This window comes from Capra hircus, chromosome 5, assembly GCF_001704415.2.
Source record: "Capra hircus breed San Clemente chromosome 5, ASM170441v1, whole genome shotgun sequence".
Taxonomy (NCBI): domain Eukaryota; kingdom Metazoa; phylum Chordata; class Mammalia; order Artiodactyla; family Bovidae; genus Capra; species Capra hircus.
The window spans coordinates 99,580,301-99,598,138 of record NC_030812.1 but is presented as its reverse complement, the minus strand read 5'-3'; the positions used below and the strand labels follow the sequence as shown (position 1 = coordinate 99,598,138).

At 39.9% G+C, this 17,838-nt stretch overlaps 1 protein-coding gene across 1 annotated transcript; it reads right to left on the bottom strand.

The window, feature by feature from the left end:
• On the bottom strand, window positions 1,447-13,738 carry CLEC4E (C-type lectin domain family 4 member E). The gene is made up of 6 exons (XM_005680910.3): window positions 13,463-13,738; window positions 12,167-12,259; window positions 8,202-8,291; window positions 5,598-5,749; window positions 3,392-3,507; window positions 1,447-1,781 (listed from the first exon to the last, which is right to left on the bottom strand). Exons 1-6 carry the CDS (start codon window positions 13,497-13,499, stop codon window positions 1,631-1,633), a joined length of 639 nt encoding a protein of 212 aa, XP_005680967.2. The 5' UTR covers window positions 13,500-13,738; the 3' UTR covers window positions 1,447-1,630.

The window sequence follows — 17,838 nt, the reverse complement described above, 5'->3', positions numbered from 1 at the left end:
ATATGCATTAATATTTTTATGTGTCTTTCAATATAAAAATAAAATTTAAGATAATTATAGCCATCTAAAGTATAAAAGCAATGAACAAAAACATTTCCACATATTTTAAAATGTTTCCTCATTTGATGTTTGTGATATGAAAAAAGAAATTAGAAAGTTGAGATATATTTACTGAATTACTTTCAGGTTGAATGACTTTTGTTTTAAAGGCATATTGATTTCAAAAACACAGATTGTCACGCCTATGAGAAATCAACATTTGTAAAGAAAGCTAATATATTATATTCATTTATTCAGTTGAATTTTCCCATTCAATGATTATACACTAATTCCAATGTATGATTTTGAGGGTCTATTTATGGTGCTGTGTGCAAGAAACATGCTTATAAAAGCTGCTGTGTTATTTACATATTCTTAAATAACCGAATCAGTATTGATAGACTGTGCTGTGCTTAGTTGTTCAGTCGTGTATGACTCTTTATGACCCCATGGACTGTGGTCCACCAGGCCCCTCTGTCCATGGGGATTCTTCAGGCAAGAATATTGGAGTGGGTTGCCATGCCCTTCTCCAGGGGATCTTCCCAACCCAGGGATCAAACCCAGATCTCCTGCATTTGCAGGTGGATTTTTTACCATCTGAGCTACCAGGGAAGCCCAAGAATACTGGAGTGGGTAGCCTATCCCTTCTCCAGGGAACTTCCCAACCCAGGAATGGAACTGGGGTCTCTTGCTGGATTCTTTATCAGCTGAGCTACCAGGGAAGACCACTGATAGATTATTATGCAATAAATGAACAGGCTTGAGACAGGAAAGTGTGAAATTGATTGTTCTCTTAGAATAATTTAGATTGCTCCTGCTTTTTATGTCTTGGTTGGTTGGCCATGAGGCATATGGGATTCCGGCTCCCTGACCAGGGGTTGAACATGCATCCTCTGCATTGGAAGGTGACGTCCCGGCCACTGGACCAGCAAGGAAGTCCTTGGATGACAGTCTCTTTGGAGCTGAAGGTTAGCATGGCCTTTCTATTAATAAGTAGGCGAAGTAAATGCCTTTGACTGGAAAGTCCAAACCAGTCTTTTAATCAGGAATAAGTTTGTGACTTGAAAAGTTTGCTGCTCATTATAGAGGAGAACACAGTGAAGCGATATGCTTGGGTAAGGGGTAAAAAACAGAATGAAATCGAGAAGACAGATTTTTCAGGAACTAGAAAGGAGACATGACACAGAGCCTGAATTTAAACTGTTTAAGACACTTTCCAAAATTCTCTTCTTTGCTGGATTTGGTGCTTGTTTGTGTCCCTGTATTTTCACATAAATACTCATAAATGAAGCATTGTACCAAAAAGAGAAAGGAATAGCCCTTCTCGCAGCATTGCTAGAGAAGGTTGGTAAATTCTGAGAAATCCCAAGACTGATGTAGACAAAAATGCACTTCAGTCGATAACCATGAATTATAACCTTCAAAATGACTTATTTTTTATTTATATCAAAGCAACAAACATTTATGAAGTCCTAAAGAAGTGCAATGCATGCTTTTCTCATGTTGGAGTTGTGTGGTTATGATTATCACTTGTTCTTTCTCATTTATGCATTTTAGGGTTGTGCCTCGTGTCTTGAAGATTTTTCTTTTCTCAAATCTTTCTCTCTGGCATTTCGCAAACCCGAAACATACTGAAGAAACAGGTCATATCGTTCCAGTTTTGCCTTGGATTTGAGGAGTCCCTTATGGTGGCGCAGTCCTCCACAGCAGCCAGGTTGTTGGGCTCCCCTGCATCCCAGAAGCTGAAAGAGAGCAACAGGGGAGAGTTACATGAGGCAAGGTGACGTATGCGTGCATGCTAAGTCACTTTATTCATGTCTGACTCTTTATGACCTTATGGACTGTATGTAGCCCACCAGGCTTCTCTGTCCATGGGATTCTCCAGGCAAGAATACTGGAGTGGGTTGCCATTTCCTGCTGCAGGGTATCTTCCCAACCCAGGGACTGAAGCTACGTCTCTTACCTCTCCTGCATTGGGCAAGTTGGTTCTTTATCATTAGTGCCACCTGGGAAGCCCTATAAATTAGGCAAAACACATTCGTGTTTGACTTTCCAACAATTTTACGAGACAGGTATTATAATCCCCACTTTGCTGACGAAGCGAAAGAATCTCAGAAGAGCTAAATCATTTCTCTAAGTCATAGAGTTTGTGAATAGTGAAGTTAAACTCGACCTTTCTGACTTTCTATTTTGCTGTGGTCGCTCATGGCTTTAGACTTAAAATGGAGATGTTAGGGGAAAGAGGGATATCCTGATGGATTTGTTTCCTTCACAAACATGGCTCACATCATGTTTAGCGCCACTTATCCTATAGAGTTTGTATTCACTGAGGTGCATACTTCACTGGGGCCACAGAACAATGTTTTCAAGGGTCAGAACATCCTACTTTTAGTCTATAGGAATCTGTTGTCTCAGACTTCCCTTGTGGCATGGTGGATAAGAATTCACTTACCAATGCAGGGGACGCAGGTTCAGCCCATGATCTGGGAAGATCCTGCATGCCACGGAGCAGCTAAGCCTGTGCACCACAACTACTGAGCCCAAGCCCTCTAGAGCTCAAGAGCCACAACTTCTCAGCCTGTGGGCTGCAGCTACCCAAGTCCACGCAGTCTGGAGCCTGTGCTCCTTAACAAGAGAAGCCACCGCAATGAGAATTCCATGCACTGAAATGAAGAGTAGCCCCCGCAACTAGAGAAAGCCCTCACAAAGCAATGAAGACCCAGTGTAACCAAAAATAATTAATTTTTTAAAATTCAAAGCTCTAAGAAAAGAATCTGTTGTCTTTCCCAAATCATTGTTTTTGTCTCATTGACTACAGTTTGGGGGCATAAGACTCCAAATTCCACTCTTTGTCTCCCTTGCATTTCCCTTGAATTAGTGTTCAGTTTTAAGCCTTTTCTCATTTCATTTATTATTTCCTCTTTATTCCTGAGGTAATTCTAGTAGGTGGAGGCAGCAGATCCTTATGCTTCTCTTTTCTGTCTTATATATCAGCTCTTTTTATTTTTGCATGTAATATCACCAAGAATGGACATGAATATATCTCTTGGACCAGAAGGAGGTTCTGAGGACTCTCCTCAACAGTGGTCTAACTTTACAATTTGGGCTAGTGTTATAATTCTACTGGGCTTCCCAGGTGGCTCCACCTGCCAATGAAGGAGACACAAGTTCGATCCCCCAGGTCAGGAAGATCTCCTGAAGAAGGAAATGGAAACTTGCTCCAGTATTCTTGCTTGGAAAATCCCATGAAAAGAGGAGCCTGGCAGGCTACAGCCCATGGGGTCTCAAAAGAGTTGGACACAACTGAGTAACTAAACAACAACAAATAGTTCTACTACAAGAAGGAAATTACCTCAGAGACTTTGTGAGAGGTGTACCATCTACCCATTGCCAGTGACCCTCAACCACCTGGTCCGTCAGTCCAATATAAAACTCTTTCTTTCTAGGTTTTGCATGGTAAAGGAATTCCTATGGAAGATACACACACAGCAAATGAGATCAGTTATTCCAATTCCAAACAAACGTTGAAGGTAATTGTTATTAAGAAAGAAGTAGGATTTGGACTGGAGATGATAGAAGAATGGGCCTGAAATGATAAGATTATAGAGGATTTATTTTGGCAAAGCACAGATAACATAAAATTACACCAGTGAAAAGGAACTTTTGACAGAGAAGGAGGTTCACAATAACTCATGCAAAGTTTACCTACAGTTATGGGTAGCACAAAACAAAATAAATTATAGCTTAAATATAATGGACAATTTCTGCTTACCCTCTTTCGCATGTTTCTAAAAACACTGGTCATTCTAAAATGAGGTCCCCATATGTACCCTTCAGTTCAGTTCAGTTCAGTCATTCAATCGTGTCCGACTCTTTGCGACCCCATGAATTGCAGCACGCCAGGCCTCCCTGTCCATCACCAACTCCCGGAGTTCACTCAGACTCATGTCCATAGAGTCGGTGATGCCATCCAGCCATCTCATCCTTGGTCACCCCCTTCTCCTCCTGCCCCCAATCCCAAGCATCAGAGTCTTTTCCAATGAGTCAACTCTTCGCATGAGGTGGCCAAAGTACTGGAGCTTCAGCTTTAGCATCATTCCTTCCAAAGAAATCCCAGGGTTGTTCTCCTTCAGAATGGACAGATTGGATCTCCTTGCAGTCCAAGGGACTCTCAAGAGTCTTCTCCAACACCACAGTTCAAAAGCATCAATTCTTCGATGCTCAGCCTTCTTCACAGTCCAACTCTCACATCCATACATGACCACAGGAAAAACCATAGCCTTGACTAGATGGAACTTTGTTGGCAAAGTAATGTCTCTGCTTTTGAATATACTATCTAGGTTGGTCATAACTTTTCTTGTAAGGAGTAAGCGTCTTTTAATTTCATGGCTGCAATCACCATCTGCAGTGATTTTGGAGCCCCCCAAAATAAGGTCTGATACTGTTTCCACTGTTTCCCCATCTATTTCCCATGAAGTGATGGGACCAGATGCCATGATCTTCGTTTTCTGAATGTTGAGCTTTAAGCCAACTTTTTCACTCTCCTCTTTCACTTTCATCAAGAGGCTTTTTAGTTCCTCTTCACTTTCTTCCATAAGGGTGGTGTCATCTGCATATCTGAGGTTATTGATATTTCTCCCAGCAATCTTGATTCCAGCTTGTGTTTCTTCCAGCCCAGCGTTTCTCATGATGTTCTCTGCATAGAAGTTAAATAAGCAGGGTGACAGTATACAGCCTTGATGTACTCCTTTCCCTATTTGGAATCAGGCTATTTTCCCATGTCCAGTTCTAACTGTTGTTTCCTGACTTGCATACAGGTTTCTCAAGAGGCAAGTCAGGTGTTCTGGTATTCCCATCTCTTTCAGAATTTTCCACAGTTTATTGTAATCCACACAGTCAAAGGCTTTGGCATAGTCAATAAAGCAGAAATAGATGTTTTTTCTGGAACTCTCTTGCTTTTTCCATGATCCAGTGGATGTTGGCAATTTGATCTCTGGTTCCTCTGCCTTTTCTAAATCCAGCTTGAACATCTGGAAGTTCATGGTTCATGTATTGTTGAAGCCTGCCTTGGAGAATTTTGAGCATTACTTTACTAGAGTGTGAGATGAGTGCAATTGTGCAATAGTTTGAGCATTCTTTGGCATTGCCTTTCTTTGGGACTGGAATGAAAACTGACCTTTTCCAGTCCTGTGGCCACTGCTGAGTTTTCCAAATTTGCTGGCATATTGAATGCAGCACTTTCATAGCATCATCCTTTAAGTAATAATAATTACAAGTTACTAAATTATAAATAACATGAAGTCCCAACCCTCTTTTTTTCCTGCCTTACTAATAAAGGAATTAAACATGAAAATTTCTTTTTATCCTAATTTCTTCTAGTAAAGAAAATAAAGTTGGTAATGATTTACAGAAAAGGTAAGAACAGCATGTATTTCAGTAAATTCATGTGACACATGGAAATTGTAGGTCAAATACTATACACAAGCATGTATGGGCTAAAGGGAGATGGGTCCTATGAAGGGTGTTTCACTACACTGGAAAATGCTGTCCTCAACTACCTGCTCCTCCTGCGTGTTGATAATCACCAGGTGAGCACCCATGCTCGAGCAGTTTTTTAGACTTGCTGCCCAGGACATGGTGTCAGCAGAAAAGAAGTAGCAGCTGGATTGAAAATGGACCCAGTTCAGTGGACAGCAATTCTTGACTGAACCTGAAAGGAGAGAAGTTTCTGTGAGAGTCCCACATGAACCAAGTAAGATAATAGAAACCTTCCTCTGAGCCGATAAGTTCTTCACTTTGAGTCAGAAGCCTTGGAACCCCTTGTTCATGCTCCACATCTTACCATCCAAGACTTTAGGTAATTTCTCAGTAAACAAACACAAACAGCAATGTTCTTGTCTTTAAAGATATAATCCTTACTTTCTAGATGTCAGTGCCAATAAATAATAACACAACCATATAAAAGCAGTCTCCAACCTTTTGGCACCAGGGACAGGTTTTGCGGAAGACAATTTTTTCGCGGACTAAGTGGGGGAGCTGGTTTCAGGATGATTCAAGTGCATTACATTTATATTGTACACTTTATTTCTAATCTAATGCCACTGTTGATCTGACAGGAGGCATCGGTCTTTGGACTGGTACATATTTATTCTAAAGGTTTGCTGTAATTTCCCCAAGGTTTCCTGTTTGAATGCTGATTGCACTTCTAAAGTTTTATTATTGTCCTCTTATCAAATTCTCATCATTCTCTGACAGGCAAGATTTTGCATTTTACTTTTGAAAAACAGGACTCAACTCAATTACTTTACTTATCCCCAAAGAGATTGGGAACCCCTGATATATACAATCTTCCTTAGTTATGCTATTGACATTGGACCCTATTATCTGTTCATAGACTTCCAAGTTCAGAGAAAAATTATGTATTTTATCTGAGTGACCACTAAGCAACTGTCTCATGTTTTCCAAACAATGTACCCTCAACAGAATCTCCAAACTAGTTGTCCTACAGTTCTTAGAATTATAGAATTTCAGACTATGAAGTTTATTAAAAATAAATAGTCCAATCCCTCTTGATTTAATGGTGAGGAAATTATGTCTCAGAGAAGGAAGTCACTTTCTATCGTCGAGTAGCATTTTGCTAAGACTTGGACCAGGACAATGGAAGAGTATAGGGAGCATATTTCTGAGATATTTTCAAATTTCCTTCCGACATTTTTGCCAGAGTCCAGCTCCAGCAGCCAGGGAATCAGCCTGAAGGGATGGGTGGTGTCGGTGAGAAACGATGCAGCCTCTCAGTTTTCTTGGACTGCATATTTATTTCAAGCTTAAGATTCTCTTTTATATTTTTACAAAAGCATTAGGTCAGAGGTTTGACATTTTCAGTTCCCCTTAACCCAGATTTGTTGTCTCCATAAATCATTGTTGCCCCTCAAAAGGAGTTCCTGCCTCAACGATTCTCTTATCTACTTCTTCTCATGTGTCCTTGTGAATACATTGTAACTCATGGTAATGTCTGGGCTGCATACCACATTCCTCAGTTTATTTCTTATCTTTTTAAATCCTGTTTGCCCCTAGTATTTGGAGCTCACTTTCTCTAAAAAGGCTTCTAACCACTAATATCTCCAAAATTCCTAATCTCTATAAGCTATAGTAAAATATGCTAACATTACAACATTCCTTAAATCTTTAGCTTCTAACTATTTTAATTATTCCAAAGCCCTCCTTTGCCATAAACATTTCCCTCACAAATAGATTTCAGATAGCAATCCCTCCCATGGCCTCAAGCTGTGGCCTATGTGCTCATTCTGGAACACTCTTTTGTAAAGGTCCTTGAATGAATGTCAATGATTAACTTTATGAATTATTCTCTGAGCACAGCTACAGAAGGCTTTGTGCCTTCTCATGCTCCTCTCAAGAACAATAAGCACCATAATATTCTTTTCAGTCAACTCAGCCAAGGAGAGGAAAAAACAAGTCAGAATCACAAGGCCTAGCTCCTTCATCCTGGGTCCGTGCCTGTGGGACAAGGAGAGGGGATTGGAGCCACGCCTCTATTTTGTCAATAACGCCTAACGCGGCTCCCGACAATTTTTTTCCTCCTTCACCTCAGTTTGGAAGCAGGTGATGGATGAAAATAAAAAGTACACTTCTGGGAATAACACCTTCAACTTCTAGATTGACTCTTCAGCCACATTCCTCACATTTATTCTAAAGATTTGCTATAATGTTCCCAAAGTTTCCTGCTTGAACACGAATTGTACTTCCAAAGTTTTATTCTTGTCTTCTTACCAACTTCTCATTATTCTCTGACATTACAGGAAAGATTTTGCATTTTGCTTTGGAAAACAGGACCCAACTTGATTATTTTACTTATCCCCAAATCAGTCTAAAGCCAGAAAATGTTGCCAAGTAAATTTAGATGTTCAAGTTTGAGGTCTGTTATACCTGACCCATCAGGCTTCCCTGGTGGCTCAGATGGTAAATAATCTACCTGCAATGTGGGAGGTCAGGGTTTGATCTCTGGGTTGGGAAGATCCCCTGGAGGAGGGCATGGAAACTCTGACCAGTATTCTGGAGAATCCCCATGGACAGAAGAGCCTGGTGGACTACATAGGGTCGCAAAGAGTCAAATAAGACTGAGTGACTAAGCACAGCACACATACCTGATCCATCATTATAGCAGGAGAGTTCCATGGAATCCCCAGGTGGCTGGAACTTTTTCTCATCACATAGTTGAAAGATGCCATATGTCACTGTAAGGGAAAGGGGCACAGCTAATATTCATTAACCTTAATACAAGTGCATTTTATCTGACACTGATGAACCTATTTGCACGGCAGGAATAGAGATGCAGACATAGAGAACAGGCTTGAGGGCGCAGTCCAAGAGAGAGAGGGTGGGACGAATCGAGAAAAGATACATTACCATATATAAAATAGGTTGCTAGTGGGAATTTGTTGTATGATGCAGGGAGTTCAACTCAGTGCTCTGTGATAATCTAGAGGGGTGAGATGGGGTGGGAGGGAGGCTCCAGAGGGAGGGGACATATATATATTTATGGCTGATTCATATTATCATATGGCAGAAACCAATATAACATTGTAAAGCAATCATCCTCCAATTAAAATTTTTTACAAATACATTAAAATTTTTTCATAGTTATAAAAATACCAGTAGTTATGATATTTCTTTACTATCTACTTTTACTTCAGCATGGATAGGAACTGAAGTTTGCTTAGTCAAGGAAGACAGAATTCACATTTCATGCTTTTCCTGATTTAAGAAAATAAATATACTTTATTTCAGGTTCAAAGACCACCCCCCCCCAAAAAAATAGATGTGATGTCATGTAAAACTCACATTAAATACATTTGTATGTTTTTTTTTTCTTGTAACAAAGCCCTAGCTGAGACAGTAGAGTAGAAGAAAACTTTTTTCCTCACCTACACAGTAGAATGCATTTAAAAAGACACTAATAGATGGAGAAATATACCATGTTCATGGATCGGAAGAATCAATATAGTGAAAATGAGTATACTACCCAAAGCAATTTACAAATTCAATGCAATCCCTATCAAGCTACCAGCAACATTTTTCACAGAACTAGAACAAATAATTCCAAGATTTGTATGGAAATACAAAAAACCTCGAATAGCCAAAGCAATCTTGAGAAAGAAGAATGGAACTGGAGGAATCAACTTGCCTGACTTCAGGCTCTACTACAAAGCCACAGTCATCAAGACAGTATGGTACTGGCACAAAGACAGACATATAGATCAATGGAACAAAATAGAAAGCCCAGAGATAAATCCACACACATATGGACACCTTATCTTTGACAAAGGAGGCAAGAATATACAATGGAGTAAAGACAATCTCTTTAACAAGTGGTGCTGGGAAAACTGGTCAACCACTTGTAAAAGGATGAAACTAGATCACTTTCTAACACCGCACACAAAAATAAACTCAAAATGGATTAAAGATCTAAATGTAAGACCAGAAACAATAAAACTCCTAGAGGAGAACATAGGCAAAACACTCTCAGACATAAATCACAGCAGGATCCTCTATGATCCACCTCCCAGAATTCTGGAAATAAAAGCAAAAATAAACAAATGGGACCTAATTAAAATTAAAAGCTTCTGCACAACAAAGGAAAATATAAGCAAGGTGAAAAGACAGCCTTCTGAATGGGAGAAAATAATAGCAAATGAAGCAACTGACAAACAACTAATCTCAAAAATATACAAACAACTTCTGCAGCTCAATTCCAGAAAAATAAATGACCCAATCAAAAAATGGGCCAAAGAACTAAATAGACATTTCTCCAAAGAAGACATACGGATGGCTAACAAACACATGAAAAGATGCTCAACATCACTCATTATTAGAGAAATGCAAATCAAAACCACAATGAGGTACCACTTCACACCAGTCAGAATGGCTGCGATCCAAAAATCTGCAAGCAATAAATGCTGGAGAGGGTGTGGAGGAAAGGGAACCCTCCTACACTGTTTGTGGGAATGCAAACTAGTACAGCCACTATGGAGAACAGTGTGGAGATTCCTTAAAAAATTGCAAATAGAACTACCTTATGACCCAGCAATCCCACTGCTGGGCATACACACCGAGGAAACCAGAATTGAAAGAGACACATGTACCCCAATGTTCATCGCAGCACTGTTTATAATAGCTAGGACATGGAAACAACCTAGATGTCCATCAGCAGATGAATGGATAAGAAAGCTGTGGTACATATACACAATGGAGTATTACTCAGCCGTAAAAAAGAATTCATTTGAATCAGTTCTGATGAGATGGATGAAACTGGAGCCGATTATACAGAGTGAAGTAAGCCAGAAAGAAAAACACCAATACAGTATACTAACACATATATATGGAATTTAGGAAGATGGCAATGACGACCCTGTATGCAAGACAGGGAAAGAGACACAGATGTGTATAATGGACTTTTGGACTCAGAGGGAGGGAGAGGGTGGGATGATTTGGGAGAATGACATTCTAACATGTATGCTATCATGTAAGAATTGAATCGCCAGTCTATGTCTGATGCAGGATACAGCATGCTTGGAGCTGGTGCATGGGGATGACCCAGAGAGATGTTATGGGGAGGGAGGTGGGAGGGGGGTTCATGTTTGGGAACGCATGTAAGAATTAAAGATTTTAAAATTAAAAAAAAATAAATTAATAAATTAAAAAAAAGAAAATAAATATACTTTATTTCAGGTTCAAAGACCCCCCCCCCCAAAAAAAATAGATGTGATGTCATGTAAAACTCGCATTAAATACATTTGTATGTTTTTTTTTCTTGTAACAAAGCCCTAGCTGAGACAGTAGAGTAGAAGAAAACTTTTTTCCTCACCTACACAGTAGAATGCATTTAAAAAGACAAATATTTTTGAAATGCTAATGTTTTCCTTGATTCCACAAACAAAATATTCTTCTCAGCCAGTTTCTTGCTAAAGAAAGACATCCATATGAATTTACTTGTAGGAATTATGTATCTCAATATAGCTGTCTTACTAATGGTGCAAAATGCTTGGTAAGTCCTAAGCAATAAGTCCTAGCCTAAGATGAAAATGAATTACCTATTTATTGAATGAACTTTGTTAATAACATGATGATAATGTAGAAGACTGGTTTCAGTAATGTTAAATGAATGAATTATTGGAATGACCACTGATCATATAAATTGCCAAATTCAATTTACCAGCTTGGATATTTTACCTGGATGTATTCCTAGTAGTGTGTGCATAATCTGGAAAAATAAACTCAACAGTGAGTTAAATATGTATATAATAAATGTGTTTGGACTCTCTCTTGTTGCTGTTGTTTAGTTGCTAAGTCATGTCCAGCTTTTTGCAACCCCATGGACTGCGGCCTGCCAGGCTCCTCTGTCCATGGGAGTCTTCAGGCAAGAATACTGAGATGGATAGCCATTCCCTCTCCAGAGGATCTTCCTGATGCAGGGATCCAACCCATGTCTTCTGCATTGCCAGCAGATTCTTTACCACTGAGCCATCAGGGAAGGCTCCACAAAAACAATACAAAATGCCTAAGACTCTCTCTTTTGCCAAGTCTAACCTCCCAGCCCTTCTTTCCAAGAAGTGACTTCCTGTTCCTCTGGCTAGGATCTCAGAGAGGTTTACACTAATGACAAGATTACAGAGAGGGTGGACTCAGGGCCACTAAGGAAATAAAAAGTGTGTACCATGAAGAATGTTTCACAGGTCACTGAAACTTAGTACCAGTTTTATGCTGGTTGGGGTTTCTGGCTTGAGGAGTAACCTGGAGATAAATATGGGGGAAAGCATAGTCACTCAATCATGTCTGACTCTTTGCAACCCCGTGGTCTATAACCTGCCAGGCTCCTCTGTCCATGGGATTTCCCAGGCAAGAATACTGAAGTGGGTTGCCAGTTCCCTCTCCAGAGGATCTTCCTCACTCAGGGATAGTACCCACATCTGCATCACAGGCAGATTCTTTACCATCTGAGTCACCAGGGAAATGGAAATACCCTTTGTGGGAGAAGAGAACCCACAGTCAACAAGGAAGAATTCACTCCTAATGTTCACCATGCAGCTTGAATGTGAACTTCAGAACTCACCAACACATCTGGTGATAAAACAGGCACTCAGGAGCAGGATGGAGGTGCCAGCAATGGCCCATGAGAATAGCTGGGAAGAAAAGCATCTTCTCTCTGTAGAAAGAAAGACATACATGGGATCAATCTTCCCTAAAAAGCTACGAAAGAGATAGAAGAAATTCATATTTGACCCTGTTTACTTCCTTCCACTTGTATTACCTATACTGACTAATTCTTACACTTCAGAAAGCATCAGGATCATTGGAAGGGTTGGCTAAAACACAGATCATGGGCTCTCACCTACAGAATTAAAAATTCAGTAGAGCTGGTATGGAATCCACAAGTTTCCAGGAGCTGAGAATGCTGTTGGCCTGGGGACCACACTTAAAGAAGCACTGAAGGAGCTCATGGGCATTTTTAAGAGTCGGAATCAAGGACTCAGACAGATGTGCAATTTTTTCCCTTCGACCTCTCCCAGATTTTCCCTCCTTCCCTCTCCCTTTCTCCTCCTTACTCTTTCCAGTTTTTCTTGTCTCTCTACTGCTCTCCTCCTTTCAGGGTCTCCTTTTCCAGGTGCTTTGTAACTCAATCTGATAAAACTTTGATGACCTAGCAATTCCCCTCCTCTTCCCTCCAGGCACACATATTTACACACAAAGAGAGTGAATTCCGACTTGCAGAGACTTGCCCAATGGGACACAATGAACTATGGAAAAGGTAGTAGTCTGGTAGCTCTCCCTGAACTCAATCTCCTGCAGTCTTTCCAGAAGAACATCTAGCCTTCTAACCATGCCTTCTTTCACTCTCTGTCTCTGTCTCTCCTCTCTTACTCTACTGGCATTTACTGGACAACAAGCCAGTCTCCTCACTCCAGGAGACAACAAAATGGAGAAATGATGACATTTTAAGTATCAACAAAACAAACTGACCTTGGAGAGATATGAAGGGCTTTAAAAATATTGTTTTATTCTGATGGACAAAATTTCTCCACTTTTTTCCAGACCTCACTCATCCCTAAATTTATTGTCCTGTCCCCAGAATGTTATCACCTCTGCCATGAAAAATCTATGAGAGAAAAGTGCATGCATGCTCAGTCGTCTCCTACTCTTTGTGACCCCATGGACCATAGCCCACCAGGCTCCTCTCTCCATGGGATTTTCCAGGCAAGAATACTGGAGTGGGTTGCCATTCCTCCTCCAGTCTTCCCAACCCTGAGATCGAACCCACGTCTCCTGTGACTCCTGCATTGGCAGGCAGATTCTTTACCACTGAGCCACCAGGGAAGATTGAAGGAAAAGGAATAGTTGCAAATCTTACCTGTGCTTTGTGATGCTGGTGATGTGGATGAATTCATTCTTCCTCCTTTTCTCTTTCTTCCTTTCCTCTCCTCCTCACTGTCTCTTTCTTCTTCCTCCTCTCCTCCTCCCTGTCTCTGTCCTTAGTGAGTCTCCTTTCTGAGTCCAAGGGTGTTTTGTTGATAAGAGCCAAAAGAAAATGAAGGAGGAATACTTGATCTGTGTTTTTGGAAGCTCAACCCTAAGACATAAGAAAATTAACTTGTTCTGTGGCTGTGTGTTTATGTCAAGATTTCCTTTGTTGCATAAGGAGGACAAGGGATTTTACTGGGTAACAGTCAGTCTCCTCACTCCAGGAAACAACGAAATGGGGAAATGAAGACATTTTAAACATCAACAAAACAGACAGAACTTGTGGAGATATGATGGGCTTAAAAATTATTGTTTTATTAATATTTTGGTGGATAAATTGCTGTACTTTCTTCCAGACCTCACTTATCCTTAAATTTTTCCTTGACATCTGTGGGGCTAACCTGTGCATTTCCAAACCACTTTGGTCTTTCAGTTCAGTTCGGTTCAGTTGCTCAGTCGTGTCCGACTCTTTGCCACCCCATGAATCGCAGCACGCCAGGCCTCCCTGTCCACCACCAACTCCTGGAGTTCTCTCAAACTCACGTCCATCGAGTCGGTGATGCCATCCAGCCATCTCATCCTCTGTCGTCCCCTTCTCCTTCTGCCCCCAATCCCTCCCAGCATCAGAGTCTTTTCCAAAGAGTCAACTCTTCTCATGAGGTGGCCAAAGTATTGGAGTTTCAGCTTTAGCATCATTCCTTCCAAAGAACACCCAGGGCTGATCTCCTTTAGAATGGACTGGCTGGATCTCCTTGCAGTCCAAGGGACTCTCAGGAGTCTTCTCCAACACCACAGTTCAAAAGCATCAATTCTTCGATGCTCAGCTTTCTTCACAGTCCAACTCTCACATCCATACATGACCACTGGAAAAACCATAGCCTTGACTAGATGGACCTTTGTTGGCAAAGTAATGTCTCTGCTTATTTACTATTACACATTTGTTAACTGAAAAGAGGGCTTCCCTGCTGGCTCACCTGGTAAAGAGTCTGCCTTTAGTGAGGGAGACCTGGGTTCGATTCCTGGTTCGGGAAGATTCCCTGGAGAAGGAAACGGCAACCCACTCCAGTATTCTAGCTTGGAAAATTCCGTGGATGGAGGAGCCTGGCAGGCTACATTCTATGGGTTGCAAAGAGTCGGACAGGACTGAACTGAAAAGGAGACACATTTGACACAGAGCTGGGCATGTAGTATATGTATTTATACCTTAGCCATGTGAATTTTTTCACCTTTTATGTGTTTTCTTCTTCCTCTTTCATTTGAAGCTCTTAAACAGTCTATTAACTTTGGATTATATATGCCTTTTATCAAGTGATGACCACTAGGCTATTTTACAGGTTCAACTCAGATGAACAGCCTCGTGTAGTATGACTATGCACTTTGAAACTCATCTCAGTTTCTTACATCATAACATAGCTTCTGAGGTTCTGGAGGAGCCTCAGTAGGAAGTTTAATTCTACTGTTCTAAATTATTTGTGAGTTTTGTTTTATATTAATATTATAGCCTATTTCTCTCAATGGGAAAAATGACTTTGAATGTTGGAAGAAATAATTTCAATTAAATGTTGGAATACAGTGTGTTTCTGGAAGATTAGTTGGATATAGTCATATTCTGTTACTTAAGGATAAGATTAACTGGTCTCAGTTGATTTAAATTCACATTTGTTATACAAATATATATGTACAAAACCTGGTAATCCCCACACCCGATGACTCACAGACTTCCCATGTGTTAGAAAATATCCCTGTTCTCAAAGGGACTTTTTATTGTTTGAATGTATTGGTCAATTCCCTCCACATTTTCCATTTAACAGTTATATAGATTACAGAATGCTTACAACTTTTACACATTTATTTTATAAACATACACATTTTTAATGTATACTATCAGCAAATGGCTTTGAACCACTAGACAGAGACTGTCTAGTGGATGAGATATGTGAATTATTATATAGTGAATCACACTAACTACAGCCCATTATTTATTATTATTAATCAGTAGGAATCAATATGAATGAACAGTTATGTTAATAATTTAATGAATATACAATTAGCTGTATATTAATGATTAATAGTCCTGTTTTCATCAACTAAAATATGAATATGATTTTATCCCTTTTGTTTTACCACTTTTCTCTAAGTTATAAAAATAGTATTTTTATGTTCAATAATATGAGAAAAATGTGACAAGTGAAAGACTTCTATCTATCCTTAGTCCATACTTTTAAAGCCAATCACTGTTGATGATTTTTTTTACATACTTTGAGAGAATAAAAAAAGATATTTATTTATTTTTGGCTGCACTGGGTCTTTGTGGCTGAGGATGGTCTTTCTCTAGTTGTGATGAGCAGGGGCTAGATTTTGGAAATCTACCACATTTTCCTGAAGCTGACATAAGCAGTATGACATAAGCTCTCTTAGCCTGCAACCCAAATTTGATGTTTATTTGGAGTACCATCTCATCTTCTGTCATCCCCTTCTCCTCCTGCCTTCAATCCTTCCCAGCATCAGGGTCTTTTCCAGTGAATCAGTTCTTCACATCAGGTATCAGTCGTTCCAGTGAATATTCAGGACTGATTATGAAGATGAGGTGGTTGGATGGCGTCACCAACTTGATGGACATGAATTTGAGTAAGCTCCAGGAGTTGGTGCTGGACAGGGAAACCTGGCATGCTGCAGTCCATGGGCTTGCAAAGAGTCAGACACGACTGAGTGACTGAACTGAACTGAAATGGAGTACCATAAATCTATATCAATGCAATTCTTGTAAATATTTAAATCTTGACTATCTACTATGAAAATTAGGGATTACAATGCATAGTTTAATGCTGATTTTAATATTGTAACGTGTCAATATAAAGTGATTTTCCTATACACATATAAGAAAGTAAAAGATGAATCAGTTACATTCCTTCTCTCTGCCTATTGAGAAAGCTCATCCCAATTATAAAACCTGGTGCTGGGAACTTCCCTGATGGTCCAGTGGTTGAGAATCTGCTTTCCAGTTCAGGAGACACAGGTTTGATCCCTGGCAGTGGAAGTAAGATTCCATATGCTGTGGGGCGACTAAGCCCATGGGCTGCAGCTAAGACCTCACACAGTCAAATAAATAAATAAATATTTTAAAACACCAAACATAGTGCTTTTTATTATAGCTTTGCTTTTAACTGTGAAAAGTGTAAGGGAAAGTCACTCAGTTGTGTCTGATTCTTTGTGACCCCAGGGACTATACAATCTGTGGAATTCTCCAGGCCACAATACTGGAGTGGGCAGCCATTCCCTTCTCCAGGGGATCTTCCCAACCCAGGGATTGAACCCAGGTCTCCGGCATTGTAGATTCTTTACCAGCTGAACCATCAGGGAAGCCTGTTTTAAACTGTATTCAAATAGAAAACCTGTAAGATATAAATCGATAAACATATATGAATTCTGAAGATCAGAAGAATCTTTGATCAGAAGATCAAAGAATAAGTTATATGGTGCATGTGGCAAATCAGTCTTGAATATTCATTGGAAGGACTGATGTTGAAGCTGAAACACCAATACTCTGTCCACCTGATGTGAAGAACTGACTCATTTGAAAAGACCCTGATGCTGGGAAAGATTGAGGGCAGGAGGAGAAGGGGATGACAGAGGATGAGATGGTTGGATGGCATCACCGACTCAATGGACATGAGTTTGAATAAACTCTGGGAGTTTGTGATGCACAGGGAAGTCTGGTGTACTGCAGTCCATGGGGTCACAAAGAGTTGGACACGACTGAGCAATTGAACTGAACTGAACTGTGCATATTGCTAATTCATGTAGTTCATTTCATTATAGTGTATACTTGGCTTTATAATGTTGAACTTACAACCCTTTATCATTAACATTTAAAAAATAAAATCCAAATATCTGCAGCAATAAATAAATCAACAAACCTGAAATTTTGTCTCAAGTCAATTATTTTTACTGTAATTTAATATCAAAGCCTTATTGTTAAAACGTAACACAGGGCACGACAATATAGGAACATTAATTACTCAATAGAGCAGGTGAAACATGACTCTTGTGACAGTCATATTGCAATTTTTTCTTCTGAGACAAACACTTCCTCTTCCTTATGGGAGAGTAGAGAATAAGATATTTTCGGCTACTTCACTTTTCTTTAATCCTTTTTAATTCACATTCTTGAATAACCGTGAAACCGTCTTCCTATATCAAATATCATTTTTCATGAATTTTGTTGAATGAGATTTTGGAACTTTTCTCCCTTATGAAATTTTGAGG

Bases quoted from the DNA above. Each gene is read 5' to 3' on its own strand.
- CLEC4E (XM_005680910.3), bottom strand. From the start codon at position 13,499: ATGAATTCATCCACATCACCAGCATCACAAAGCACAG. The intron at 12,260-13,462 runs GTAAGATTTGCA...TTCTTTCTACAG, and splicing joins ACCAGCATCACAAAGCACAG to AGAGAAGATGCTTTTCTTCC. The intron at 8,292-12,166 runs GTGAGTTCTGAA...TTTCCCTTACAG, and splicing joins TTTTATCACCAGATGTGTTG to TGACATATGGCATCTTTCAA.